This window comes from Syngnathus acus, chromosome 15 (assembly GCF_901709675.1).
Source record: "Syngnathus acus chromosome 15, fSynAcu1.2, whole genome shotgun sequence".
Lineage (NCBI taxonomy): Eukaryota > Metazoa > Chordata > Actinopteri > Syngnathiformes > Syngnathidae > Syngnathus > Syngnathus acus.
Window position 1 is genome coordinate 151,280 of NC_051100.1, and position 25,105 is coordinate 176,384.

Below are 25,105 nucleotides of genomic sequence, written 5' to 3' on the forward strand. Positions count from 1 at the left end.
CCGCCGGGCGGCCGCCAGCGCTCGCTCCTCGCCTCGTCTGGTCCGGAATACGAGACCGCGTGGATGATTGACGGAGCCAGGGTGACGATGAACACGGGCTAAGCAATCAATCTGAATGTGACACAATGCGAGTCACAAAGTTCCAATCAGCTCTACAGGAGCCGTTTGCGCCCCTGCTGGCTGGCAAACAAACACAACGGCGGAGAGAAATCACAAATCAACAAGTAACAACCGTTCCACTGTCAATAAATAGAGCTCCATTGATGAGAAGTTCACATTGCAGCAACCATATGTATGGTTGCCTGCCTGCCTGCCTGGCTGCGTGGCTGCGTGCCTGCCTGCCTGGCTGGCTGGCTGCCTGGCTGGCTGCCTGGCTGGCTGCCTGCCTGCCTGCCTGCCTGCCTGCCTGCCTGGCTGCCTGCCTGCCTGCCTGCCTGCCTGCCTGCCTGCCTGCCCGCCCGCCCGCCTGCCTGCCTGCCTGCCTGCATGCCTGCCCACATGCCTGCCCACCTGCTCGGGTTTCATCTGGGCGCCTCGTACGAAAGGCAAGAGTATTTCCTCTCAGCTCAAGCAAAAGCCGAAGAGGAAAAACAAATCAAAGTACAGATTGCTTTGATCAACTTTCCTCGGACCTTGGTGCTGCGTTACCCGGCTGCTGAAAGTGGCTGCATAGAACGTGGAAGGGAAGGCTGGGGGGCGGGGGTGGCGTAGGGTGCGTTGCAACTACAGATGACTCACGCTCCTCAGCCTCCTGACCTGCTGAGGTCTATCCAGGGCTGCTGGAGAGGAGCTCCAAGCTCAGAGCAATGCATTGGAATCAAATCAATGAATCAAATCATCTAATAAAGGGGAAATCCAAGCAGTAGCAAACAAGTAGGTATTTATTCTCAGTATTTCATGACATATTTCAATAAATATTTCATCCTTTTTTACACGTCAAATAAAATATATCCTTTTTTATGTATCAAAACAGACATACAAAGAACAAGCGAGTTGGAGGGGAGGGCCAATGAGTATGTCCAAGATGGATTTTTTTCTTTTACACCTTAATGTCATAATAGTACTCAGCGCTGATATTCAAACGTAGCTTCCTGTGTTTGCCGCATATTCCCTCATAAATGAACGAATGAACACGGTCATTGGCCAGTGAACTGCGATCAATCTGTTCAAGTTACAGTTCAAGGGACACAATCAAAAGAGATATTGAAAAAACAACAAGGCTCTACTAACTGGTCAATAATAATTCAATAAGTTCTGTGCTTCTAAAAAATAACTCACTATTTTTGATTTTATAGTCAGGAATTAAAAATCTGATGTACAAAAATAGAGTTCTTGTCTATTTACAGTCCCCCCCCCCCCCCAAAAAAAAGAATACATCCACTACACATAGCAGAAGAGAGCACTGAATCAACTAGTGATGATAAATGTAGCAGCCTGGCTCAGCCTGCCTCAGCCTGGCTCAGCCTGCCTCAGCCTGCCTCAGCCTGCCTCAGCCTGGCTCAGCCTGCCTCAGCCTGGCTCAGCCTGCCTCAGCCTGGCTCAGCCTGCCTCAGCCTGGCTCAGCCTGCCTCAGCCTGGCAGTTTGTTTCCCTTCTGCCTGCCTCAGCACTTTTTGGATTGCTCAGCGCTCTGCGGAGTAGCGCGCACGTTTAGTCCTTTGGTTGAAGGGGTAGTGAACAAAGTCAAAGGGTCGCCGGTGGCCGGGGTGCGCGGGCTGCTGACCCCTGGGCAGTCTCTTCATAAAATGGACCTCACGCTGGTGCTGGCGCGTCCGTGAGCCTTTTCGCGGCCGTCCTCGACGGGTGAAGGCCATGTACCATCCCTCGTAGCGGGCGTTCCTCAGCGCCGTGTAGTTGTTCTCCAACACAATCTCGGTGAAGATGCAGTCGCGCCCTTGTCCGTTTTTCTGCACAGTCAGAGTGATGCGCGCCATTTGATTTGCTTTTCAAAAGCCCAATTGGAAGTGCCTGCACCCTGCATGCACAGACACATGCTAACGCAATGATGCCTCCTCCCCTCGTTCTGGAAATGCAGCATATGTTACTTACATTACAACTGGGGAGGGCGGTTGCTTGGGGTGAAAACAGCCACTTTTCACTTACAAATTGTTGATTGACTGTCGGTATGGCTTGTAGGAATTTGAGTGAAGTGTTCCTCTTCATTGGTTGATAACATTGCGTAGTTTCAAGGATAATTTATGACTCAACTCGCTGGACAAGAAGTGGTAGCGCACCGACTCGATTGCAAAATAGGAGATGCAATCTTATGAACAGGTACATCCAAAATACTCTTTCTGTTGTATCTTTTTTTTCTACATGGGTCTGGGACATGCTGTAATTGAGCTACGGGCAGATGGTATACGAGGCAGGGTGCTAGCTAGGTGGGTGGCCGGCCACGCTCTTTATGTGTGTGTGTGTGTGTGTGCGTGTGTGCGCGTGTGCGCGTGCGCTGAGAAGGGAGGGAGGTAGGGAGCAGATCCGTGAAATTATTCTTACCTATCTTACCGCCATTTAGATCATCACTTTTCCATTGGACCTTGACCTATGCTATTAAATGTGTTCATTCACAGTCTTGTGAATTCAGATGTCTCTCATCTTGCATCATTGATGTTTGCTTCATCTTGCTTTGTGTCAACATGAAACATCATTAAAACTAGACATTTGTTCTTATGAATTGAGCTCACATGACCTTTGACATTTGACCCGAGAGCCAACAACAACAACAACAACAAGAAGGAGAGTCATGGGAGTTCTCACCTTGCCAATGAGCTTCCCCCTCTTGTTCATGCAAATGTAGAGGCCGCTCTGGGCTCCCTTGATACGCACGCGGCTTCCAAACGTATCCGTCTCCACGACGAGTTTGGCTGAGCAAAAAAGAAAACATTGTCACTAACAAATGATGCCGCTGCCGCTGCCGCCGCCGCCGCCGCACGCTAATGAGAGAGAAGGCTTTGAGCAACTATGTTTCTATGACTATGTTCATCAGCTACATGACCGCCGCACGTGTGCATGCAGGTCTGAAATTCAGTTTCAGCAGCCTTTCTTTTCCCTTTCTTCCTGTCCACACATACGTAAAACAAGAACCTGTGGAATCATTCCCTTCCATGGATTTTCGTTGTACATGTGTGACAATGACAATAAAGATCTATTCTATTCTATCCTGAAATTCTTTCAAAAGGATATAACCAGGTGTCTTTGGAGTCTTTGAAAGTTAAAGAGGCAAGCCCGTCATCCCCATCAGGAATTTATCTTCAAATAAATCTGCATTCACATTTATCTCTATATCCCCCCAAATACTGTAACACGAAGGAATTATGGCCTCGGCTGGATTGCATTTCAGCAACATGAAAAAGGGGCCGAGATCTATGAAGCTTAGGGAATTTGCAGAGCAATAGGCCATTTTTAGTTTCCTATGCACCGGTATCCCCCCCCAAAAGAAAACATCATCATAAATGTACAAAATTGGAGTAAATCCATATTGACTTGAAAATACTGTATCTTTATTCTATGATGCTAGTGGGGGCTGAGACTGGTGTTGAACGTAATACAAATCTATTACAAAGACCCCCGCCCTCCATATATATTTGTTGCACTGCAAAAAAAAAAGAGACATTTTGTGTCATATTCAAATTGAGTCAATGAGGCACACTCCCTCACCTGTAACAACAAAACGACAGGGAACTGCTGTGAAGTTCCACTTCAAGCATTTCAAATTGTGAAGTGGAAATTTTAGGGACGTGGATGTAAGACTTTAATGGTTCTTCCAGACGTACAGAAAGATGTCAAGCACCCACTGCAGTCAAATACATTTGCACACGATCTGTACCTAAAATAGTCACTTGATGTTTCATCCTTTGTTAAATCAAAATATATCCAGCTCAATAAACAACTTGAAATCTACAAATATCTTGCTGGTAGTATTTTTAACGAGCAAAACTTGTCTTTGTGGCCTTTTGAAGGCAAATTTGTTTCTGTTCTATTTCTAAGATAGAATCATACCAAAATATTGACTGGAAATGGATAATAACAAGACTGAGAACGTACATAAAGGACCATCCGACATACTTTAGCGTACAGGGCAATATATTTATGACATGCTCCAAGCAAAGGTGAACATGTAAATTTGCCCATTTCAGCAGAACTAAATGGTTGATTTGAATTGGCTATAATGCATCTTAAAAAAAAAAAAAACACATTTTCTTCAATGTCAATAATTCGAATCTAATTCCCATTGGCGACGCATGCAGACGACGTTGCCCTTACCGTGCACATCTCCATCATCAGCCATGGCGTTGATCTTCTTGTTGGGCAGGACCTGCACATGCTTGCCGCTGGTCCGACTGTACAGCTGGTAGATCCGGATCAACCTGCGGCTCACGCGGTCTGTCACTTTGCTCTGCTCGCTTACATGCTGCGTGAAATTAGGCGGGGACTGATTGGTTACCTGTCAGAAATTAGATGTCATCACAATCAGTACCTCTACGTCTAAAAATGCAAACTCAATCGAATGTTTTTCTTTCTTTTTTTTTAATCGACGGCAGGAGTCGCAAACAAATTAGTTTTTGTATTATTATTATTATTTTTTTTTAATCTACGGCAGTTTGAAGGACAGCTTCGCAACAAACCGTAAATAAAATAAAAAAATCTAATCAAATCAAAATGTATTTGCTATTTGCTTTTCCTCTCCACCTGTCCCAGTCGGCCGTGGTAGAATGAGAGCAAGCGTATATATTTGTATCGGAGCAAGCAAAAGCCCGTGCACCGGGTCCGCTATATGTGCAACCGGCAGGGTGGCTGACCCGGCTCGGTGGGCCGCCTATTCTATTCTGCCCTCACCTTATGTTCAAATCCTAGTGGAGGTTGCGCTTAACAAATAAAGTCATTCCAAAATGAAGACTGAACGAATATTGTTGAGGTAAAAATAAAACAACTTACCTGAGCATAGAAGAAGAATGCGAATATGTGTATAAACCTGTAATGTGCAAATGACATTTAGTTTGCGGATTTGGAATATTGACACAAGCACAGTGAAGCTGAAGAAAAAAGAAAAAAAAAGAGTAGGCATACTTACACGAATCTACATCTCGATGTAGGTCGCATATTGGATGGAGGGGAAAAGCACTTTCAGGAATTGAAAGACTTGTCAGTCCAGACGTTCTTGCGTGCGGGAAATAGATCCCTCAAGCTCCAAGTGATTTGATAGAAATCCACAAAAGTCACAGAGGTGCGTGCTGCGCTGCGCTGCGCTGCGCTGCGCTCACGGACGCACAGCCAATTTGGTTTTGAGCATATTCGTGTCAAACGGACATAGTCCGTTGTTGGCCACTGAGCACACTTATTCAAGTGGATTTCAACTGGTCCTAATAGATCATGCTGGCTGGCTGGCTGGCTGGCTGGCAAAACTCTTAAGTGCACTTGCAGAAGCCGGGCAGAGAGTTGAATTGTTGGAAAAGGCGCTGCATGGTTTAGTTAATCTACTTTCATTTTTCGTTCTTTCTTTCTTTTTTTTCTTTCTTTCCTTGAAGTCCGATAGTGTTAGAAATTCGTCCGTATCATCAGACTTTACTTTTTTCTTCCGCCCGCCTGCACGCCTCGTGGTCCGTGCGGCGCGGCGCGGCGTTCAGGTGTTGTGAGTGATCCTGCGTGCGCCCGCCGGTGCGGTCCCGTCACTGGTTTGGGAGAGGTTGCAGAACTCTGACCCACTCGGCTCTGGTAGAATTTCACACTGGACGGTGCACCTCCGCACTGACTGCTTCCAACCCTAACCCATACACACGCGCACGAACGCACGCACGCACACACATCGCTCCGCTCCGCTCCGCTCCGCTGTCAAGCGTCTCACTTGGCGCTCCTCGCCGGTTAAAATGTCAAGCTGCTCTGCGAAGAACAAGCCCCCTTTTTCTGTGGAACAAAAGCAGACACCCCTCCTCACACCCTCCTCGCCCGTCGACCCCTCCCAGCCACCCCCTTTGACTTGAAACATCTCTTTACCTGAGAGAAATAGCCAACTCAGGGACTGAGTGCAAATGCCAACCTGCGCCATCACAGTCATCAGCCTATAATGTCGAATAAGGACAGCCTCAATTTGAGCGCAATGCAACCGCGGCGCAGTGAAAGCGCGAGCGCGCGCGCGCCGAGCGGCAGCTCCATCACTCTTCGGGCTCGCTCGGGATGCTGCAGGCAGGCACGCACGCACGCACGCACGCACGAAGGCTCACTTGTGTGTATTGACAGAGCAACGTGACAGACATTAAAAGGATTACAAACGATTAGCGTTTTTTGAAAAAAGAGCCCTCCGTTCATTTGTAAAAGCTTGTGGGGTGAAGAACTGAACGAGCAGCCTTGTCGATCCTTTTATCTGCAACAATCCAAAGTCTTAAAAGCATGCGAGAGAGAGAAAAAGTTCGACGAAATCTGGCTAGTTACACCTCAAGTCGCCTGTTTCATTATGAAACGAGCCATTCTTATATGTGTCAATTGCGCTGGTCGAGACCATGCCTGATTAGGCTTGATTGACTGGTTCAGAGACAGGGCATTTGATGTGTATCGCTGAAACTACGCCTCACAATAAACATTCTCATCAAATTGGCCAAGCACTTGAAATGGACTTTTGAGAACACTATTGTGACCAGTCCGTCAAGGTGAAAATACTTGATGAAACAAGTTCCAATCTTAAATGTAGGGTAAGGTCACCAGTGGGGGCTTCGTGGGAGGGAGGAAAACTGGAAGGATGATGACGTGCCTGGCTGCCTGGCTGCCTGGCTGCCTGGCTGCCTGGCTGCCTGGCTGCCTGGCTGCCTGCCTGGCTGCCTGCCTGCCTGCCTGCCTGCCTGGCTGCCTGCCTGCCTGCCTGCCTGCCTGCCTGCCTGCCTGCCTGCCTGCCTGCCTGCCTGCCTGCCTGCCTGCCTGCCTGCCTGACAGCGGGTGAGCCCTGCATCCCTCCCTCCATCCATCCATTAGCAGCCCAGCAGGGGGGGGGGCAAATCCCCTTCCCCCTCCGCTCCTGCTCGCTGGCTACTTTACGGTCTCTCTCCGTTCCCCCAGCAGAGTTATGGAAATCAATTATTGATGACTTCACATTTGACAGCCAAAACAGAAAAGAAAGAATCAGCTAACATTGGTGGGATATTGACAAACACATCACCACGTAGTGTATTTGGAGCTCCAAAAGAACCTGGGAAAAAAAAATATTGACGCCCAAACCTTCCATCAATGGTGTTGTCCTTGGACTTGATGTGTTTATCATGGAGTGTGTATAGAGCAGAATGAATTGATACGCTTGAGTCTCAATCACTTTCATTTGATCTAACATCGTCACTGCTGGACGTACGGTAAGGCGTTGACGCTTACTACGGACACATCCTAGTCCAGCCCTCCTCCGGGCTCACGAGTTTGGCTTTCCATCCCGACACTTTTGTTTTTCGTTTTGATCATCTTTAGAAACCCTCAGGGACCTTCTCTTTGCTTGTGTTGTGTCCTACTTAACAGTCAGAAGCCACCGACTCCAATTTTAAAATGAAATACGGCGAGTGGGGCAGCCCAATTTGAAATGGCGCAAGATGCAGCCATCTGCCCCCCCCCTTGCTCTCACTTTGGCCAGCCAGCCAGCCAGCGCTTTGCAAAAAGATGGTGCAGCAGCAGCAGCAGCAGCATCCCCATTTGCATGGTGGCAAATTCCAGTCATGTCACTTGAAAATGATTGTAGTGAGCATATGGTGGCTTTTTTTTTTCACTGTGTCATCTAACTTCAAATGTTGGCACGCCATGACAATGACATTAGCATGAGCTGACGGGGACCGCACATGCTGCACTCTTCAAATTCCTCCAAGGGACAATCACCAAATGGGCCTGCTGTTGAATGGAGCAACATGTGTGTGTGTGCATGCACCCACGTATGCACACGCATCTACATGAAAGGTGAGTCATACTTATCCCGTTATCATAGCACGAAATAAATGAATGAATGAATAAATAAATAAATAAATAAATAAATAAATAAATAAATAAATAAATAATCGAAAAAGCAGAGGGGAGGGAGAGCAAAAGAGAGAGAGAGAGAAGGTTGCAAAGGGATCCATATGATGTTCCGACCTGTTGTTTCTCCTTCAGAGAGGCGCCAGCTGTGATCATTTAATCATATGTCGCTCTCGGAGCGCAGTAGTCCACCGCCGCCGCCGCCGCCGCCACCACCACGATAGTAGTCTGACACGGCTGAACCTGCACACACACATGACTGGCAAGCAAGGACCTAGAGAGCTACAATTGTATCCATACTGATTTTCAAATCAGTGGTTGTAAATCTTAGATTTGTCAAGGTCAACTATAGAGTGGGGCCTTTAGTCACAATGTCAATTTCTTCAATGACATTTTCAATGACTTCCAAGAAGGCCCAGCCAGGGGAAGAGCAGGGCTGTCAAACTCTGGCCCACCAGCCAGCCAAATTTGGCCAGCCGCAATGTCATTATATTTGGCCCGCAAAGACAAATTGAGCATCGTGGCGGTACTAAAATTGCAAATTGATGTTGCTAGCCATTTTTATAAACATTCATCTTTGAAAAAAGTTCTTTCTTCATGCATTTGGGATGATCTGGGAGGTTAGCCGCTCGCACGCTCGCTCGCACGCACGCTCGCTCGCACGCACGCTCGCTCGCTCGCACGCACGCTCGCACACCCGCTCGCTTGGGTATGTGACACTTTAGCCGTTATCTGTGCTCCACCTATCACGGCAGGTGGCGACAGAGAAGGTTACTTGGCTATCTGCCGTGGGCTGATAACCCTGACAACTCACGGAAACCTTCGCCGTCATTCCAGCCGACCGGAATGACGGCACATTCGGAGTCGATCGATTTGCGCACCTTCACAACGGGGGGGATGGGGGCTGATACTACCCGTACTTTTGATTGTAGAAAACATCTGCCCAACCACAGCTTTCTGCCCATGAACGAATTCATGTCCGGTCGGGGGTCAGCTTTGTACACCTGCCTGTCTTGCAGACGAATCGGAGTGTGTGTTTTGACGCAGCTCGTCTTATCAGGCCTAGTTTAGAGCGTGAACTCACTTGACCTTCTCAGAACATTCCGCCTTTTCCCTATTACACGGACTTATCAGCGGACTGAAATAGCCAGCAAGAGACATCTGAGCACACAGAACTTTGATTTGATTGGATGAACGGCGTGCCATGTTTGGTGCAAAAGACTCCATTTACCGAAGTCCAATTCCTTGTTTGGCACGCTCAAACATGGCGAATAAAAACTCTTGAATCTTCAAGCGGTCTGGTTAATTCCAAGCTGAGCTTTCTCTTTGTATGGAATTTGAAAGCTATGGAGCATTACGCTTTGCTTTGTTTGGGATGCTTTTTCAAATTTGCAAGGTTCCTTCCCAAAACCTTTGAGCATGCTTTTATTGGATTCACAGTTGTACTGCCTGTGTGTGTGGGGGTGTGTGTGTGTGTGTGTCGGGGTGGGGGCAGGCTTGAGCAGTTGATTCATCTGATTTGACGTGAGGTGGCTCTCTGACAGAAGCTGTCACTGAAATAGCAGGGGGGTCCTTATCAATCAACCCCCGCCCGCCCGCCAATCAAATGGCCTAAACGGCCGCCTTGCAGTGCACACAGCTGTCAGCTCGCTCTTTCACTCAACCTGGGTCTGACACGCTCATTGCTCTTTTCTCGCCGTTAGAACAAGTCAAGAAGTAAGCGTGCCTTCAAAGCTGAACTTCAAATGTTCATATCAATTGACGAAGGTATTATATGTAGAAATATGAGCATTTGCTTCCCTCGACCCAACCCAGGGGATGTCGCTCAGGATCTTGCAGTTGACATTGGTGACGCATGAGCGAGCTAAGCCATCATAGGTGCTGAACTGGGAGCCAGATTGAAGGCCATCCGAGTCTCTCTCTGGTGTTTGACCCAATCGATGCAGAAAGTTGCCTGCCTGCCTGCCTGCCTGGCTGCCTGCCTGAGCCCGCCTGCCGCAGAGACACTGACTTCATTTTTGTCGTGGGCTTTTTTCTTTCAATTGATTTCATGCTCTCATCTCTCATAACATGGCCCTGCATTGGCCACTATTGTCAACAATATGCCAAGCCATGGACAACAATTAGGTTGGCAGAGAATCTTTCCATTCTAATGGTTAGGATACCTGGAGCTACCCCTGTCACTAGCACAGAGGGTGAAATGCAGAACCTTTGTTTAGCAGCAGTGGCGGCGGCGGCGGCGGCGGCACCACCAGCAGCAGCAGCAGCAGCACCAGCAGCAGCAGCAGCAGCACCAGCAGCAGCAGCAGCAGCACCAGCAGCAGCAGCACCAGCACCAGCAGCAGCAGCACCAGCAGCAGCAGCACCAGCAGCAGCAGCAGCAGCACCAGCAGCACAATGAATATGTAAGGGAAATCACAGAAAAAGAGCTGAAAGACCCCAAGCTGAGGCAATTGCCGTCAGGCTCTCACACACGCACACAGAAAAAAGACACGCAGCACTCACTCAATCAAGGGTCTGTAAGGGAAATAGTTGTTAACTGATCAATCACCTGTAAGATGAGACTTAGAAGAGCAATCCGTCTATTGCTAATGTCACCACTCTTTCTCTCTCTCTCTCTCTCTTTCACTCTCTCACACAAACACACGTGCACACGCGCACACGCACGCACACACGCACGCACTCTCACTGTCGCACAAGCTCACACCAAAGAAAAAAATGTAATGATCTAATATTTTTCAAAAGCTACATCCAGTACGTATTGTACAGACAGTACCACTGTATAGATATTTAAAAGCAAACGACCGTATTGTTGGCCTGGACTCCCAAATGCGCTCGGCGGCGCTTTCAATTTGCCGTCCTATTGCTGTGTTGTGGCTATTAAGGCTGTAAAGGCCATTCTCAGGGTCAAGAGAAACAAGTGGAGGGAGGATGACAACGGTGGGAAATGCTTGTATTGTTATGCGCCGAGGCAGACACTCGTGTGTGTGTATGTGTGTGTGGGGGGGGGGGGATCCACTATTTCAGGTAGTTGTGAACTGCCGCTACTTGTTAAGATGAGGCTCTGGGACACATTCAAGCAGCCCGGATGACAATGACTTCAAATAGGTTTCAAGGTAAACTGGCTATGCAGCAGATAAAGGCCCACAGACTCCCTCGCTTGTGTATTGAGCTGCGTATTGGCTATTTGTCGCTTCTGGCTTTCAACAATCGTAAACGACTTGAGCAATAACAAGTGGGTGTCATTTTGGCCATTCCAAGATGAGGCCTTGGGTGAGCAACTCTCTTGTAATCAAACAGAGTGAAGCTGGGAAGCAATGCCAATGAGGCAGGCGGGCGGGTGGGCAGGCAGGCAGGCAGGCGGGCGGGCGGTTAGGCAGGCAGGCAGGCAGGCAGGCAGGCGGGCGGGCGGTTAGGCAGGCAGGCAGTTAGGCAGGCAGGCGGGCGGTTAGGCAGGCAGGCGGGCGGTTAGGCAGGCAGGCAGGCAGGCAGGCGGGCGGGCGGTTAGGCAGGCAGGCAGGCAGGCAGGCAGGCAGGCAGGCAGGCAGGCAGGCAGGCAGGCAGGCAGGCAGGCAGGCAGGCAGGCAGGCAGGCAGGCAGGCAGGCAGGCAGGCAGGCAGGCAGGCAGGCAGGCAGGCAGGCAGGCAGGCAGGCAGGCAGGCAGGCAGGCAGGCAGGCAGGCAGGCAGGCAGGCAGGCAGGCAGGCATTTTCCTTCTCTACTCAGCTCGCCAACCTGCTCCGCCCGCTGTCCCTCCACCAACAGACTGATCGCATGCATCGTCGGTGCCATCTCGTGGCTAAGCTTGTTATGTGCAGACGCAAAGGTGGAGCGAGGCGGGCAAGCGAGACATGCATGACTTGGGGGAAAACGGTGTCGGGGAAAAAGCTTTTTAAATGGGATGTTTGAAGGATTCGAGAAGGAACGTGGGCTGTGCTCAAATGATTGGATGCAGGATTGAAATGCAACTTTTTGACGCGTTTCTGTCCATTCATTTGAAGAGCATGTCAAACTAAAACATCTAGAGAGCGAAGAAAAAAGAAGCAACAACATATTTTGCATGAGTCATCATGTCTGCCGTGAGTACTGCTGCTTCTGTATCGTCTGGAGTCAGTACTGCTGATTGTCCGTAGGAGGGCGCTAGCGAGTTGGGGAAGGCGCTAGAGAGTTGGGGAAGGCGCTGCCTGGGCTACACAGCTGTAGTCGGGCAATATTCCAGCGATGGATTGCAATCGGGGTTTATTCAAGGACGGCTGCGGCAAACACCCAACAATTGCTCGCACGCATTGCATTCCTTTCTTTTGCAATGTCACGTAACTAGCAATCAGAGCAACTCAAAGCCTGAGACGAAGCTGTCACACAAAAGCACCCACACCCACATTGTCAAACAATTCGTCACGCTGTCATTGATTTCTAAGAGATGATGTTCGCTTTGAAATTGGGAACGGTCCTATTCAAAGCGTGCTAAGGGGACTGTTGTTGACTGGGCGCAACACAATTGTCAGGCTTGGAGCAGGGAGAGGACTCGGATGCAGAGTGCCAACAAAAGGTGTTTATTCTCTCAGGCTGAAGACAGCACAAAAACCAAAAGGCGCCTCAAAATGAGGGACAAAAAGGCTGGAGACAGCAAAAACCAAAAGCGCCTCAAAAGGAGGGAAAACAAGGCTGGAGACAGCAACAACTAAAAGCGCCTCAAAACGAGGGAAATACGATGGCAAAAACACAGAGCTCAGGCTGGACAAAAGGTATCTTCTAACTATGATCTCTAAGGGGATTTCTGTGACTTACGCGATCGCTAGTGTTCGAGACGGGACCAGACGCACTGGCACAAGACAAGGGGAAGACGCAGGCTATATATACACACACACACACACACACACACACACACACACACACACACACACACACACACACACACACACACACACACACACACACACACAGAAGAGGGAGGACACAGGTGCGGACAATTAGGGCCAACGACACAGGTGCACACAATTGGGATCAGGGAAGTCAAGTGGCTGGCCTGACCCGCAGAGGAAGGAGCCCCCAACTGAAACGAGAGGAGCGTTACCAAAACAAAACAGGAAGTGACAATACGAAGAACAGGACAAGACAAAAACAACCCACAAAACACGACAGCGTGACAACAATGGTTCTTTCGCAAGCACTTGGCTGGACTTGTGCATGAGCAATGGCTTTGAAAGGCTTTCCAAGCGCCTGCTTACGGGAGGAAAATACAAGCGCGCTAACGTGTTCTTCCTTTGTTGGGATTTAGTTCCCGCCTTTTGTCATCTGTCCAACTTACGAATGCAATCATACCGCTAGTATGTCATTTTTAGAGAACAAAATGCCCGCCCACAATCAAAACAACTTGTTGTCTAGCAGAGATTTTTCTGAAAAAGCTGGCCCCGCCCCAGTCTGTGTTCGTGACAATTGTTTGGCTTACCAATTATGACAACGAGCACCAGAGTCACGCACTGGGTGCTCCGCCCTGTTGTATAAGGGAAGGCAAAGTCATACCAATCTGAATGGTAATCAAAATGTTTGTATCGTTGGAAAGCTTGCGCAACACAGAATCTGACAACAAAGAATCATGACGTCAATATTTATCCAAAGTCAGAAGACAATTCCGCGCAAAAATGTGGTTGGTTCAGGGCAGGCTGTATTTGACGGAACTGCTACACTCGTTGAGTTGCATTGTACCATGTACAGTATTTCATGAATTGCTTTCTGCATTTGGCTAATGTTACAGAAGCAGCGCACGTGTGTCCTCAACAAACATTTGGAAGCACACTCAAGAGTTCAAACGTAAACCTTCATTAAGGTACAGAGGAGGAGCTCTCAAAGTCCAGCGAGTGATGTTCTAGGCCTCCGTAGCCGTTCATCTTCTTCAGCTTCAGCTGATCCACCAGGAGAAGGCACTGGGTCTCAAGAACGGGCTGCTTCTTGGAGAACAAGCGGCTTATCTCCATAAAGGTCTTGTTTTTGGTTTCGGGTATGACTGCGTAGACGTAGACGGCCACCGACAGACAAATGCTGGCGAAGACCAAGTAGCAGTAAGACCCGGCCGACATCTAGTCATTGGATCAAATAGAAAAACAGAGTATGGGACATTCAGTTGTGCGCAGCCTTGTACCAAAGCCATGCCATGCCATGCCATGCCATGCCATGCCATGCCATCTCATGCCATGCCATGCCATCCCATCCCATCCCATCCCATGTCATCCCATCTCATGCCATCACATGCCATCCCATGCCATGCCAAACTACAATTTCTTCAAAGATGCACAATTTGCTCTGCAAAAGTACTAAAGAAAATGTGATATTTGCCAGGCCAAAATACGTTTCTAACTCCAAATCCTTTTTGTCTGCATGCACCTGTTTCCAGCCACAGGCAATCAATCAGTGGCTAAATGCTCAAAAGATCATGTTACAAGCAAAGCCAGCAGCCCCCCGCCCGCCTACTTTTGTTTCCGTCCCCCCCCCCAGCGCACCCACCTGTAAGAAGGGAAAGACAAAGCCCACAGTGAAATTGGAAAGCCAGTTGAGAGATCCTCCGACAATGTAGGCCGCTGGGCGGTGGGACTGTTTGAACAGCTCTGCTGTGAGCAAAAAAGGGACCCCCGCTGCAACAATGACATTTTGCAGCCTCAGTACCAATAAGAGACAAAAGGTTTGAAATGAACCAATCGGAAATGGCCAAAAAGCATCCGACTCATGTGAGCGGGACGTCCCGACGGAGCGACTCGCCTGGGCCGATGCAGAATCCGGCGATGATGCCGACGACGCAGCAGACGCTCACGTAACGCATGAAGGATAAACGAGTCTGGAGGAAGAAGGAAAAAAAGAAAAAGAAAAACGTAGCTGTCAAAGTCACTCGGGATGGAAACGCGAGAGCACCGTTTCCTCGTGTGGAGCGAGTGGAATTGTTTGAGCCGCAACGCTGACCTGTAAAATGAGGGTCAACGTGATCCCGGCACTGCAGATTCCCATCATGGTGAAACCTCCAACCATAAGAGGCCTTCTTCCCAGCTTCTCGATGGTGAAACACTACGTAGACCAGGCGTGGTCATTGGATAACGCTCCGTTTTAGGATCTGGCGTTGTTTGCGAGCGTACCTACCCCAACGAGTCCAGCGATGATCTCTATCACGCCTGTGCCTGCTGTCGTGTAAGGGATCTCTGGCGTGGGAATCCCTGCGTTCTCAAAGATGTCATTGGTGTAGAACCAGATCTATCAGATGATTGTGATTTTAAAAGAAGCCCTCCGCCGTCCTAAGCCCGAACGAGCTCAAGCCATACTCCTTACAGCGTCGATGCCAGAGAGCTGCATGCCGACGTTGACGACCACCACGCTGAGGACCTGCCAGCGGACCGTCTCGTCCAGGAGCAGATTCCACACCGACAGTGTCTCCACTGACGACAAGGAGCGCTGCTCTTCCTGCATCTCCTCAATCTCGGCCTGGATGTTACAATTGGCTCGGTACCGCTTCAGAGCTGAGGAAAGACACGGCGGGCAAACCGCAGAGACGTGTCGGCAAAGCAAAGCAAAGGAACGGACCGAGCGCTAACGATGCCGCTACTGACCTGTGATGGTAGCGTGGACATTGTGCTTGTCAATCAGCAAGTACCTGGGGCTCTCTGGGAACCACGGCAACAGCAACAACTGGACAAATGTGGGTCCCGCCACCACAGAGAGAAAGAGAGGCCAGTGCTCTTCCTGCAAACCATGACCTTTATTGGAAATGCGCACGATACAGCTACTTTACAGAGAAAGTGCATATTGGCACAGTGTGGCTGGCTGGCTGGCTGGCTGGCTGGCTGGCTGGCTGGCTGGCTAGCTGGGAGTTATACCTTTCCCAACAGTTCGTGGAGTCCAAGGATTTGGGCTGCAAAGACTCCTGTGCCGATAAAGATACTTGGCACCAGACCCAGAAAGCCCCGGAGGTTTTTGGGCGCAATCTCACCCAGGTACATTGGAACCACACTCAAAGAGATGCCTGTGGTACAAACAAAGACGCCTTAAAGACCTTAAGCTCTGCGTTGTGGTCATAGTATGGTACTTTGACGGAAAGAGACGATGACCTGAGTGGATCCCTGTTATGAAACGACCCAGTATGACCATCTCGGGGGAACCGCAGCTCCTGCTGAAGCCCATAAAGGAACTGGCAATAAACACCAGAACTGTGCTCTTGACCACTGTCCCTTTCCTGAAACGACAGCACAGATAGGCGTGGCGGTCTCAAGGTGTCATACGGCCCTGGCTGGCCGGCCGGCCAGCTGGCCAGCCGGCATCGACAACACACGCGTATCACACTAAAGACACGACCGCAATCGCCGTAAGGCTTTACCGAATACTATTCTATCAACTGGTTACTATATGAAATGTTTCACCTGCCGAAGCGAGTGACTAGCACACCCACAATCAATGAACCCAGCAGACCGCCGATAGCAAATACCGACACGGTGAGTGAATACATCAGTGTCAGTGTCTCCCCGCTGAGTCCGGTTCCATTGCGCCTCAACGCCGTTTGGTTGTAGAAGTCCTTTATATACTAAGGAAAGAAAGACGCATGATTAGCTCAACGAGGAACAAACAAACAAATATGGCAGTCTATGTTCCTGGCATGGAATGTTGATCTCTTGTTTCGATTCATCAAACGTGGTTCTGGTGTTTTTGGACTCAAATACTTTGAGATAGATGGGAGTGTAGCTTGCTTACCAGCGCTGGAGAGTTGACCACAGCTAAATTGTATCCATAGAGCATGGAACTTCCAAAGGAAGTCAGAAAAGCCACGGCTAACAGTGAGCCTGTCAGATGCTTTGGAAGCAAAAGAGAAAAGAAGAGAAAAGGAGACATCGGACTTAGCACTCAATGGCAATGCATTCCTCTAGCGTTGCCCTGCTGCTTGCCTTGCTTGAGGCTTGTGCTTCGCATTTGGGCTCACTCGTGTTCAAACACTATGGCTATTATTCGTCCGTGAAACGGCATTTTGTTCTAAAAACGTCTTGGCGCGCTTCGCATTCCTCCAGGCGACCAAAGAAGGTCAGAGTGCACTGCCATTTACGTTTCATACATTCGGGACACAAAAAGCACTAACTATGGATAAGGTCAAATAAACCATCAAAGAAAATGTCACACGTTTCCATTCGGAATATCTGCTGACCAAAGAGGAGGAAAATGCAGTGCAAAGAACCCCCCAAATAATCACGAGACACAATACACGATATCGAGAGCCACTTTTAAATTTGACCCTGATCTGGAGCACTTTGACCAAAGGTTTTACTTACCGGGATTATTCTGCCAGATGCCGGGATTAAAACCTCTTCGGCCATTTAAAATTGTCGTCGTGAATTTCCACGCAGTCCGGGAGAGTTCATTGTACACTACGAGAGATGGACGGCATAGCTGAACAAGTCACGTTGGGCTTCGAGTGCAAAGCCACTGCGTCCGTCCGTGGGTAAGGCTTCATAAACCGCAGAGCATGTCTCACTTCCTTCCTTCCTTCCTTCCTTCCTTCCTTTGGCTGTGCACAAGATCCGATACACAAGCTGGATAGTGTCATCACATGACGGACTGCAACGTGACAGACCAAGAGAAAGACCTGCGGGAAGCAATTAAGTCTAAGTCAATTTAGATGAGGAAAAATCCAGAAGGGCGGGGGGGGGGGGGTCAAAAAGCAAAGGCTAGCAGCAGAGTGGAGGACAAGAAATGAACAAAACACAGATTGAACAAAGAAAGAAAGAAAGAAAGAAAGAAAGAAAGAAAGAAAGAAAGAAGAAAAACCAAGAGGAAAGAGAAGTGGGACAATGAGCCCCGTTGTGAACAAATCAAAAGGTCGAGGTTAAAGGAAAAGTATTGAGGAAGTCGCTCGGTCGCTCGGTCGGTCGGTCGGTCAGTCGCTCGCTCGGTCAGTCGCTCCGCTCGCTCGGTCAGTCGCTCGCTCGGTCAGTCGCTCGGGGAGGATTAGCGCTCGATTCCGAACGGCGCCTTAAGCTCCGTGTGACACACAAATAAAGACAAGGGAAGCAAACAAGAGTCATACAAAAGAAAAGAAAAACTACTAGAAGACGCATTTCACCAACTACAGACTCAAATCTAGATTTGTGAAAGTTGTACAAATGCCAAGCACAACTGATATTTGTCACTCAGTTTAAGTTTGAACGTGGTGATTTGTTTTGTTCTTGATAGGAACGGAATCAATATTGTTCATTCCTCTCCAAATGGCTGAATGGTCACGTGCAGCTTGGGTCTTAATCTAACAAATGCGATCGCAGTCATGTGCAAATGGTCTTTTTTTTTCTGTCCACTTGCAATGAAGGAGAGTAGTGTGTGTGTTCTTCTCAGACTGATCCTTGAGTTCGCTTGGACTTGACCTCAACTAATTCACAATGAAAAGAAGCGTTTGTTCACATTTAAAAGAAAATCTCCCAATTAGTCTTCAACTGAAAAAAATGGTGAAGATCATCTGGCCGGCAGACTTTGGGCAGCGTATGCGACAATAGCCCATTTTATGTTGTTCATGTGAGCTGCCTTGAAAATGGAGCTCAATCGGGATTTGTATGCACTTGTCCATAGAGCATCTCCTTCCTGTCGGGGAGAGTGCGTCCTAAACAGGCCAAACTCTTTTTGTATGAAATGCTGCCATTTATTTTGGCCAAGCATTTGGGGGATTTTGCTCAAGCATTTTCGTTCAGTGGCCATATATTGTTGACTCTTGCACGCATTTTGCAAGCCTGCCTATTACTTGAATCAAATATCAGGAATTCAAAAGTGGGTTTTGTCTCTCTGCTCTGGCCCCTCCCGTCCTGTCACGCTCGGCACGTAACGGCCACATAATGGGCACTCATCAGCTCCCCTATTTAAACTGCGGGCCACTTGCTTTCTCTGGAGCTCGGTGTAGAATTTGGGCCACCTTCTCACGGGCACGTCAATGGAGACGCTAAGGGCCAAATGAGTTCCAAGCATTTCCAAACTAATGACACACTCACACACACCTGCTAAAACAATGTACAGTCCATTGTTTAGCTACTGTCAATCTGCTACGCCTTCACCAACACATTCTTCAACATAGGTGTGTCTACATGCTGAAGGCAGGTGGGCGGGCGGGCGGACAAGTGACAAGTTATAACTTGTCTGGTCCTTGTTTTTATATTCGCCAATAAAAACATAAAAATCAGACATTTGGTTCACTGCTTTATATGACAATATGTATATGTGTTTTACGTTGTTATATGAGCTGGTGTCCCCAAAATTAACAAATGTCGGCATAACGTTTTTTTTTTCAACCTTTTATTCAAACACTAACACATTCGATATATAATAACACCATCAACTACAAGCCAACAAAAACAAAATGAAAACATCAATGTCGGCATAAAGTGTGTCGGCTGGCAATGGCAGAGCAGCAATGCTGTCTGTCACTCACTCATTCACTCGTGAAGACCAATCAGCAGCGCCAGCTGATTCGTTTGAACGAATCGTTTGAGTGAACTGATTCTAAAGATTCAGTTCACCTAAAAGAACTGGAATGCACATCACTATTAGAGAGTGAACGCACATTGTTTTATTTTGCTCTGCTCTGGTCAGGTCAAACAGGATAGGCTCAAACAGACTTGCTAAGCATTCTAAAGAATGAATCTAGAAAGAGTTTCTTGTTTCATTTACTGTGTTCACAAACGCTCCAATGATCATCAGTGCTATGGAAGCAAAAAGCACATTATCTAACCCTTACACCTGATTGTATGCAAAAATCCCAAAGGCAGTCAATCACAGCTGCTCCCCTCTTCAAAATGATTTGCATTTGATAGCATTTCCAAACCATTGACATTGCAGAGCAAGAATTGTATCTTAAAAGTGATTCTGATCTTTTGCACACACGAAGGGTAGTCGACCACGACAGTTGCGATCATTCCACTGATCGTTATCTGTAGGAAGACAAAAGAGAAGACACATTCTTTTCTTGTCCATTCCTTTCATGGCGGTTGGTTCGCTCGCCCTTCCTCATGTACCTACTTGGGAAGTTGATCTCGACACAGTCTTGATTGTTGTTCATGGTTGGCCTGCCAGGACCCCAGTCGAAGAAATCCACCGCTGAGCCATCCGTCCATAAATAATCTCCATCCTGAAAGAGGATGTTACATTTTTTGCTCTTCAAAAAATGACCCTTTCACTTCCAGGGAAGCTGAATGAATGTCTGAATGAATGAACGAATGAATGAATGTATGAATGAACGAATGAACGAATGAACGAATGAACGAACGAAGGAACGAATGAATGAACGAATGAACGAACGAATGAACGAATGAATGTCGGAACGGCCCAATGGACTGACATCAGCTTGTTGAAAAAACCAAAAGCTTGGACGTTACCACGATCCGGTCATATAGTCCAATCCAAGTCCGCGCAAAAGAGCCAGCCCCTGCCAGAATCACGTGGCGGACTACTTCATTTTCAAGTTGACTGTGGATGGAAACCAGGTTTCCGCCGAGAATGTTGCAGACAGTCTAAGGGTGGAAAAAGCAAATTACAAGATGAACAGAAGCCAAAAGAAAAAAAGCCCATCTAGTTTTCATTTCTGCGTCAGCAAAGGTTGTACCTCCGCAAGTCGGAAATTTAATGGCTCGTTTTGGAAGATGAAACAGCGGGTGTCCAACTTAGTCCAGCCGGCAGGGCAACGAGGTCCTGCCACATATTTGACAATCAAAAGCAGTTCAGAGAGTTAAGGAGCCAACGGCAAGATGCCTTGTTGTTCGCAAACGCTATTCCAGACGGTTACCGACCTTTTTGGACGGAAGCGGCCCACTGTGAGAAAGGAACAAAAGAGTCAATCCTTTTTCACAAATATGGATGGAACAACCGGCAGTCAAATAGGGTGAGCGCAAGCCACCCAGACATTGTTCAACTTACACTTCCACTGATGCCGCCACACAAGAGTAACACGCCAAGGGCAAACTGCATCTGTCAAATAAAAGAGAAAAGCATTTTGTGTTCAATTGAATGTCGACTTTGCCAATATCAAAGAGGTTTGGGTGCCATTTGATGATGAACAAGCCTCGTTCCATCTGCTGCTTGTGCTGAGCAATCTGAAGCAAAGAGCGCGACTAGCGGCTTTTCAATCTTGGCCTGACCTTAACTTCGAAGCTCATGTTTTGTAATCCGTAAAGGTGGTCAGACTTTGTCTTGGCGTGCTGCAGTTTTCTTTGGTGTCTTCCCACACGGCAGGACTGTGTTCAGCTGAGTCCCAATTTCAACTTGGATGCCTTTTTATATGCGTGCGTGCATGCGTGTGTGTGCAGTTCACTAACTTTGCCTCAGGGCCACAAGTCAATATGTAAAGTGAGTTATGTACATCTGAGCTCAGCCTGCCTGCGTGGCTGCCTGCGTGGCTGCCTGCCTACGTGGCTGGCTGCCTGCCTGCGTGGCTGCCTGCATGGCTGCATGGCTGCCTGCCTGCGTGGCTGCCTGCATGGCTGCCTGCCTGGCTGCCTGCCTGCCTGCCTGGCTGGCTGGCTGTGTGGCTGCGTGGGTGCCTGCCTGCCTTCCTGGCTGTGTGGCTGCCTGCCTGCCTTCCTGGCTGCGTGGCTGCCTGCCTTCCTGGCTGCCTGCGTGGCTGCCTGCCTGCCTGCCAGCGGAGGAGGGTTCAGCCAGCGTCTTGCTCTGGGACACTTGGACCATGAGGATTGAAGGGACAGCCCGCAACGCTCTAGCACCGCAGTCACTCCGCAAACGCAACTTTCACCCTTTGGCTTTCACCACTTCAATAAATACAGACGTCCTAATAATGGGCTGACTGGTATATGTTGGCGCTGCGTCGCTTCCAGCAGGTTGCTGGACTATAGGGTGGCCATTTCCCATCACTTGCTACAAATTGATACATATATTGCTGAATTTCAGATCTTATTCAGTTTGGAGGACCTACAAATTGAATTGCATTGACGTGGCTAAAAGAGCATGTTAGGGTTTACAGTGCAAATGCTTCAAAAGGGCATACTGTCTCCGTGTGGTTCTTGCAAAATAAGTTAGAGTGAGCACCACTCTAACAGAGCATGTTCTGATTTTTAGATATTGCTGGTCCTTGGCCAACATCTGGCTTCTTTGAAGCGCAAGTATGTCGGCTTTGTTTTGGTCATTATTTGGAATGATCTATTTCTTTTCACTTGCATATGTTTTTTCAAAATTGGAGATCTTTCAGATTCACATTCATTTGTTTTGGTTTTCTTCCATGCACTCTTGTGTGACAGGTTCAAATGATTGCTTCTGGGTGGTACGAGCTGGGCGGGGCGTGGAATCAATCCAGCTTGGAAGCAGTCCCAGAGACAGCATCAAAAGGTAAATGTTGCTTTTGGACCAATTATAGCCTCCACCATACCAGGCACAAACCAATGGACTTGAATTGTGCTAACTTGCCCATCCCCAATGGTGTGAATGATTGACGAATGACTGACACGATGGCTGCTTCTGGCTCGTCGATCTGGAATGGGCTTAATTACAAACTGACGAATGATTGACACGATGGCTGCTGTCCCAGTTCTGACTTGATCACACGTTTACCTGTTTGCGTTATTGTACTGGAAAGGTACGTCTCTGTAATTACTACATTCATTACACAAAGTGCCAACTGTAAGCAACATTGATTCCAGCGTGCGTGACCACTTCATAAAAATAACTGGCTGTCATTCATTTGTATAAAAAGGTAAGTTGCGCTCTTTCATTCAGATCCCTCAGCAAAGGCAGCAAAGGTAACAAGGCTTGTTCATCATCAAATGGCACCCAAACCTCTTTGATATTGGCAAAGTCGACATTCAATTGAACACAAAATGCTTTTCTCTTTCATTTGACAGATGCAGTTTGCCCTTGGCGTGTTACTCTTGTGTGGCGGCATCAGTGGAAGTGTAAGTTGAACAATGTCTGGGTGGCTTGCGCTCACCCTATTTGACTGCCAGTTGTTCCATCCATATTTGTGAAAAAGGATTGACTCTTTTGTTCCTTTCTCACAGTGGGCCGCTTCCATCCAAAAAGGTCGCTAACCGTCTGGAATAGCGCTTGCGAACAACAAGGCATCTTGCCGTTGGCTCCTTAACTCTCTGAACTGCTTTTGATTGTCAAATATGTGGCAGGACCTCGTTGCCCTGCCGGCTGGACTAAGTTGGACACCCGCTGTTTCATCTTCCAAAACGAGTCATTAAATTTCCGACTTGCGGAGGTACAACCTTTGCTGACGCAGAAATGAAAACTAGATGGGCTTTTTTTCTTTTGGCTTCTGTTCATCTTGTAATTTGCTTTTTCCACCCTTAGACTGTCTGCAACATTCTCGGCGGAAACCTGGTTTCCATCCACAGTCAACTTGAAAATGAAGTAGTCCGCCACATGATTCTGGCAGGGGCTGGCTCTTTTGCGCGGACTTGGATTGGACTATATGACCGGATCGTGGTAACGTCCAAGCTTTTGGTTTTTTCAACAAGCTGATGTCAGTCCATTGGCCGTTCTGACATTCATTCATTCATTCATTCATTCATTCGTTCGTTCAGACATTCATTCATTCATTCGTTCGTTCAGACATTCATTCATTCATTCATTCAGACATTCATTCAGCTTCCCTGGAAGTGAAACTGTCATTTTTTGAAAAGCAAAAAATGTAACGTCGTCTATCAGGATGGAGATTATTTATGGACGGATGGCTCAGCGGTGGATTTCTTCGACTGGGCTCCTGGCAGGCCAACCATGAACAACAATCAAGACTGTGTCGAGATCAACTTCCCAAGTAGGTACATGAGGAAGGGCGAGCGAACACCAACCGCCATGAAGGGAATGGACAAGAAAAGAATTTGTCTTCTCTTTTGTCTTCCTACAGATAACGATCAGTGGAATGATCGCGGCTGTGGTCGTCGACAACCCTTCGTGTGTGCAAAAGATCAGAATCACTTTTAAGCATTATCACTCTGCAGACAATCAACTGTTCAATCGTTCTCGGAAATGCTATCAAATGATGAACTCCGTGTATCATTTTGCAGTAGGTAGCAGCTGTCATGGACTGCCTTTCATTTCTTTGCATCCAATCAGGTGTTAGGGATAGACTGTGGCGCATTTGTGATTCTTCAAGACAATCAATCAAACAACAATAAAATCATTCTATATTCATTGTCTTCAATGCTTGTCTTTATTAGCGTTGCAAGTGTGTCAGCAGCAGGCTCATACAAAAGTAGTCCTACTGAATGATTCGAATGAAGTCGTCATTCATCGCCGCTGGCCGGCCTGGTAAACAAGCTAGCGTTAGCCGTCTCGTTTGTATCCAACCTTCACGGTGCTATGGTGCCGAGCCAATTTGGTAGCGGTAGCAACGAGTAGCGGTCCACGGTATGCATCCCTACTATGCATGAAAGAAGAAGGAAAAAAGACATTGATCTCTGTTCTAACCCCCAACCCAACGCGGCACCGTTTTAATTGCAAAAGGTGCAGGCGAGCTCGGTAGGGAGGGAGGGAGGGACGAGCCGCCACTGTAGTGTAGTGACTATAGTCTACTTCCATGCCTTGTTGCCAAATCAACTGACCTAAATATGCTTGTAGGTGTGAAAAACCTCAGTGATGTCCTTTTCATTTCAATTTTACAAGTGCTCTTTAATCAGGAAAATCCAAAGCTGATCCCCCCCCCCCAATCACAGAATTATTTTTGCTAGTTGGTAATTATGACACGTTTTATGCATGTTACGTCAACTTGCTGTGTAAAACCTTTACCATCTGCTCACAAATGGCTCTTTTCATTAAATCGCCTGTCCCATTTTTCGCTCGGCAATTTTCACATTTCAATCGTCTAAAACTTGTATTCGACAAACTCGCAAATATAAACGTGATGCTGCATGAGACACACTATTCATTTCACACTTAAATGCCCAGAATACATTGCGTATAAAGAAAAGAAGTCTTTTCTTTTTTCCTCTCGCAAAAACCCAGCCGACAAAATTGTTGACAAATCCGAGAACATCTAAGCAACTAAGAAAGATATCTTCTTTTTGTCACGGATCGGAATGGAGCAGCTTGGACCAGCTTGGTTTACTGAGGGAAAAGGTAGTTGGACGGGAGGATGAAGGGGAACAGACGGACAAACTAACAGAACGACCTGACGACAAAAGC

General features: G+C 47.9%; 4 protein-coding genes across 12 annotated transcripts; 1 reads left to right on the top strand and 3 right to left on the bottom strand.

Moving 5' to 3' along the window:
- Window positions 1-1,037: 1,037 nt before the first annotated feature.
- Window positions 1,038-9,195, bottom strand: fgf8a (fibroblast growth factor 8a). Of its 5 annotated transcripts, none has more exons than XM_037272340.1 (5): window positions 8,091-9,195; window positions 4,935-4,971; window positions 4,263-4,366; window positions 2,757-2,863; window positions 1,038-1,906 (listed from the first exon to the last, which is right to left on the bottom strand). In XM_037272340.1, the coding sequence occupies exons 2-5, from the start codon at window positions 4,940-4,942 to the stop codon at window positions 1,622-1,624; spliced, it is 504 nt and encodes a 167-aa protein (XP_037128235.1). In that variant the 5' UTR covers window positions 4,943-4,971; window positions 8,091-9,195; the 3' UTR covers window positions 1,038-1,621. The 5 variants fall into 5 exon arrangements, with proteins under 5 accessions (XP_037128235.1, XP_037128232.1, XP_037128231.1 ...); XM_037272337.1 differs by lacking the exon at window positions 8,091-9,195 and adding an exon at window positions 5,071-6,467 and having other exon boundaries at window positions 4,263-4,410; XM_037272336.1 differs by lacking the exon at window positions 8,091-9,195 and adding an exon at window positions 5,071-6,466 and having other exon boundaries at window positions 4,263-4,443.
- Window positions 9,196-13,609: 4,414 nt separating this feature from the next.
- Window positions 13,610-18,220, bottom strand: slc2a15a (solute carrier family 2 member 15a). Its single transcript, XM_037272335.1, has 12 exons — window positions 17,266-18,220; window positions 16,697-16,795; window positions 16,369-16,529; window positions 16,060-16,184; window positions 15,829-15,974; window positions 15,562-15,694; window positions 15,284-15,471; window positions 15,098-15,208; window positions 14,924-15,025; window positions 14,726-14,801; window positions 14,474-14,601; window positions 13,610-14,049 (listed from the first exon to the last, which is right to left on the bottom strand). Exons 1-12 carry the CDS (start codon window positions 17,308-17,310, stop codon window positions 13,795-13,797), a joined length of 1,569 nt encoding a protein of 522 aa, XP_037128230.1. The 5' UTR covers window positions 17,311-18,220; the 3' UTR covers window positions 13,610-13,794.
- Window positions 18,221-19,787: 1,567 nt separating this feature from the next.
- On the bottom strand, window positions 19,788-23,192 carry LOC119134368 (ladderlectin-like). Its single transcript, XM_037270988.1, has 7 exons — window positions 23,188-23,192; window positions 20,885-20,935; window positions 20,758-20,779; window positions 20,574-20,659; window positions 20,347-20,481; window positions 19,991-20,099; window positions 19,788-19,902 (listed from the first exon to the last, which is right to left on the bottom strand). The coding sequence occupies exons 2-7, from the start codon at window positions 20,933-20,935 to the stop codon at window positions 19,826-19,828; spliced, it is 480 nt and encodes a 159-aa protein (XP_037126883.1). The 5' UTR covers window positions 23,188-23,192; the 3' UTR covers window positions 19,788-19,825.
- On the top strand, window positions 22,484-24,115 carry LOC119134369 (ladderlectin-like). 5 transcript variants are annotated; one of them, XM_037270994.1, is made up of 7 exons: window positions 22,484-22,716; window positions 22,819-22,869; window positions 22,975-23,003; window positions 23,102-23,180; window positions 23,273-23,407; window positions 23,630-23,738; window positions 23,829-24,115. In XM_037270994.1, exons 2-7 carry the CDS (start codon window positions 22,819-22,821, stop codon window positions 23,903-23,905), a joined length of 480 nt encoding a protein of 159 aa, XP_037126889.1. In that variant the 5' UTR covers window positions 22,484-22,716; the 3' UTR covers window positions 23,906-24,115. The 5 variants fall into 5 exon arrangements, with proteins under 5 accessions (XP_037126889.1, XP_037126887.1, XP_037126886.1 ...); XM_037270992.1 differs by having other exon boundaries at window positions 22,484-22,670; XM_037270991.1 differs by having other exon boundaries at window positions 22,485-22,670; window positions 22,816-22,869; window positions 22,975-22,996; window positions 23,095-23,180.
- The last annotated feature ends 990 nt before the right edge of the window (window positions 24,116-25,105 follow it).

What these genes read in the sequence shown, in the direction of transcription:
- LOC119134368 (XM_037270988.1), bottom strand. Translation starts at nt 20,935, where the DNA reads ATGCAGTTTGCCCTTGGCGTGTTACTCTTGTGTGGCGGCATCAGTGGA. An exon ending in GGCCGCTTCCGTCCAAAAAG is followed by an intron (nt 20,660 to 20,757) that starts GTCGGTAACCGT and finishes AATATGTGGCAG; the next exon opens with GACCTCGTTGCCCTGCCGGC. An exon ending in TAAATTTCCGACTTGCGGAG is followed by an intron (nt 20,482 to 20,573) that starts GTACAACCTTTG and finishes TTCCACCCTTAG; the next exon opens with ACTGTCTGCAACATTCTCGG.
- slc2a15a (XM_037272335.1), bottom strand. Translation starts at nt 17,310, where the DNA reads ATGGCCGAAGAGGTTTTAATCCCGGCATCTGGCAGAATAATCCCG. An exon ending in CATCTGGCAGAATAATCCCG is followed by an intron (nt 16,796 to 17,265) that starts GTAAGTAAAACC and finishes TTGCTTCCAAAG; the next exon opens with CATCTGACAGGCTCACTGTT. An exon ending in CGTTGACCCTCATTTTACAG is followed by an intron (nt 14,802 to 14,923) that starts GTCAGCGTTGCG and finishes TTCTTCCTCCAG; the next exon opens with ACTCGTTTATCCTTCATGCG.
- fgf8a (XM_037272336.1), bottom strand. Translation starts at nt 5,099, where the DNA reads ATGCGACCTACATCGAGATGTAGATTCGT. An exon ending in TGATGATGGAGATGTGCACG is followed by an intron (nt 2,864 to 4,262) that starts GTAAGGGCAACG and finishes TTTTTTGCTCAG; the next exon opens with CCAAACTCGTCGTGGAGACG. An exon ending in GGGGGAAGCTCATTGGCAAG is followed by an intron (nt 1,907 to 2,756) that starts GTGAGAACTCCC and finishes CTGACTGTGCAG; the next exon opens with AAAAACGGACAAGGGCGCGA.
- LOC119134369 (XM_037270994.1), top strand. Translation starts at nt 22,819, where the DNA reads ATGCAGTTTGCCCTTGGCGTGTTACTCTTGTGTGGCGGCATCAGTGGA. An exon ending in GTGGCGGCATCAGTGGAAGT is followed by an intron (nt 22,870 to 22,974) that starts GTAAGTTGAACA and finishes CCTTTCTCACAG; the next exon opens with TGGGCCGCTTCCATCCAAAA. An exon ending in GACTATATGACCGGATCGTG is followed by an intron (nt 23,408 to 23,629) that starts GTAACGTCCAAG and finishes GTCGTCTATCAG; the next exon opens with GATGGAGATTATTTATGGAC.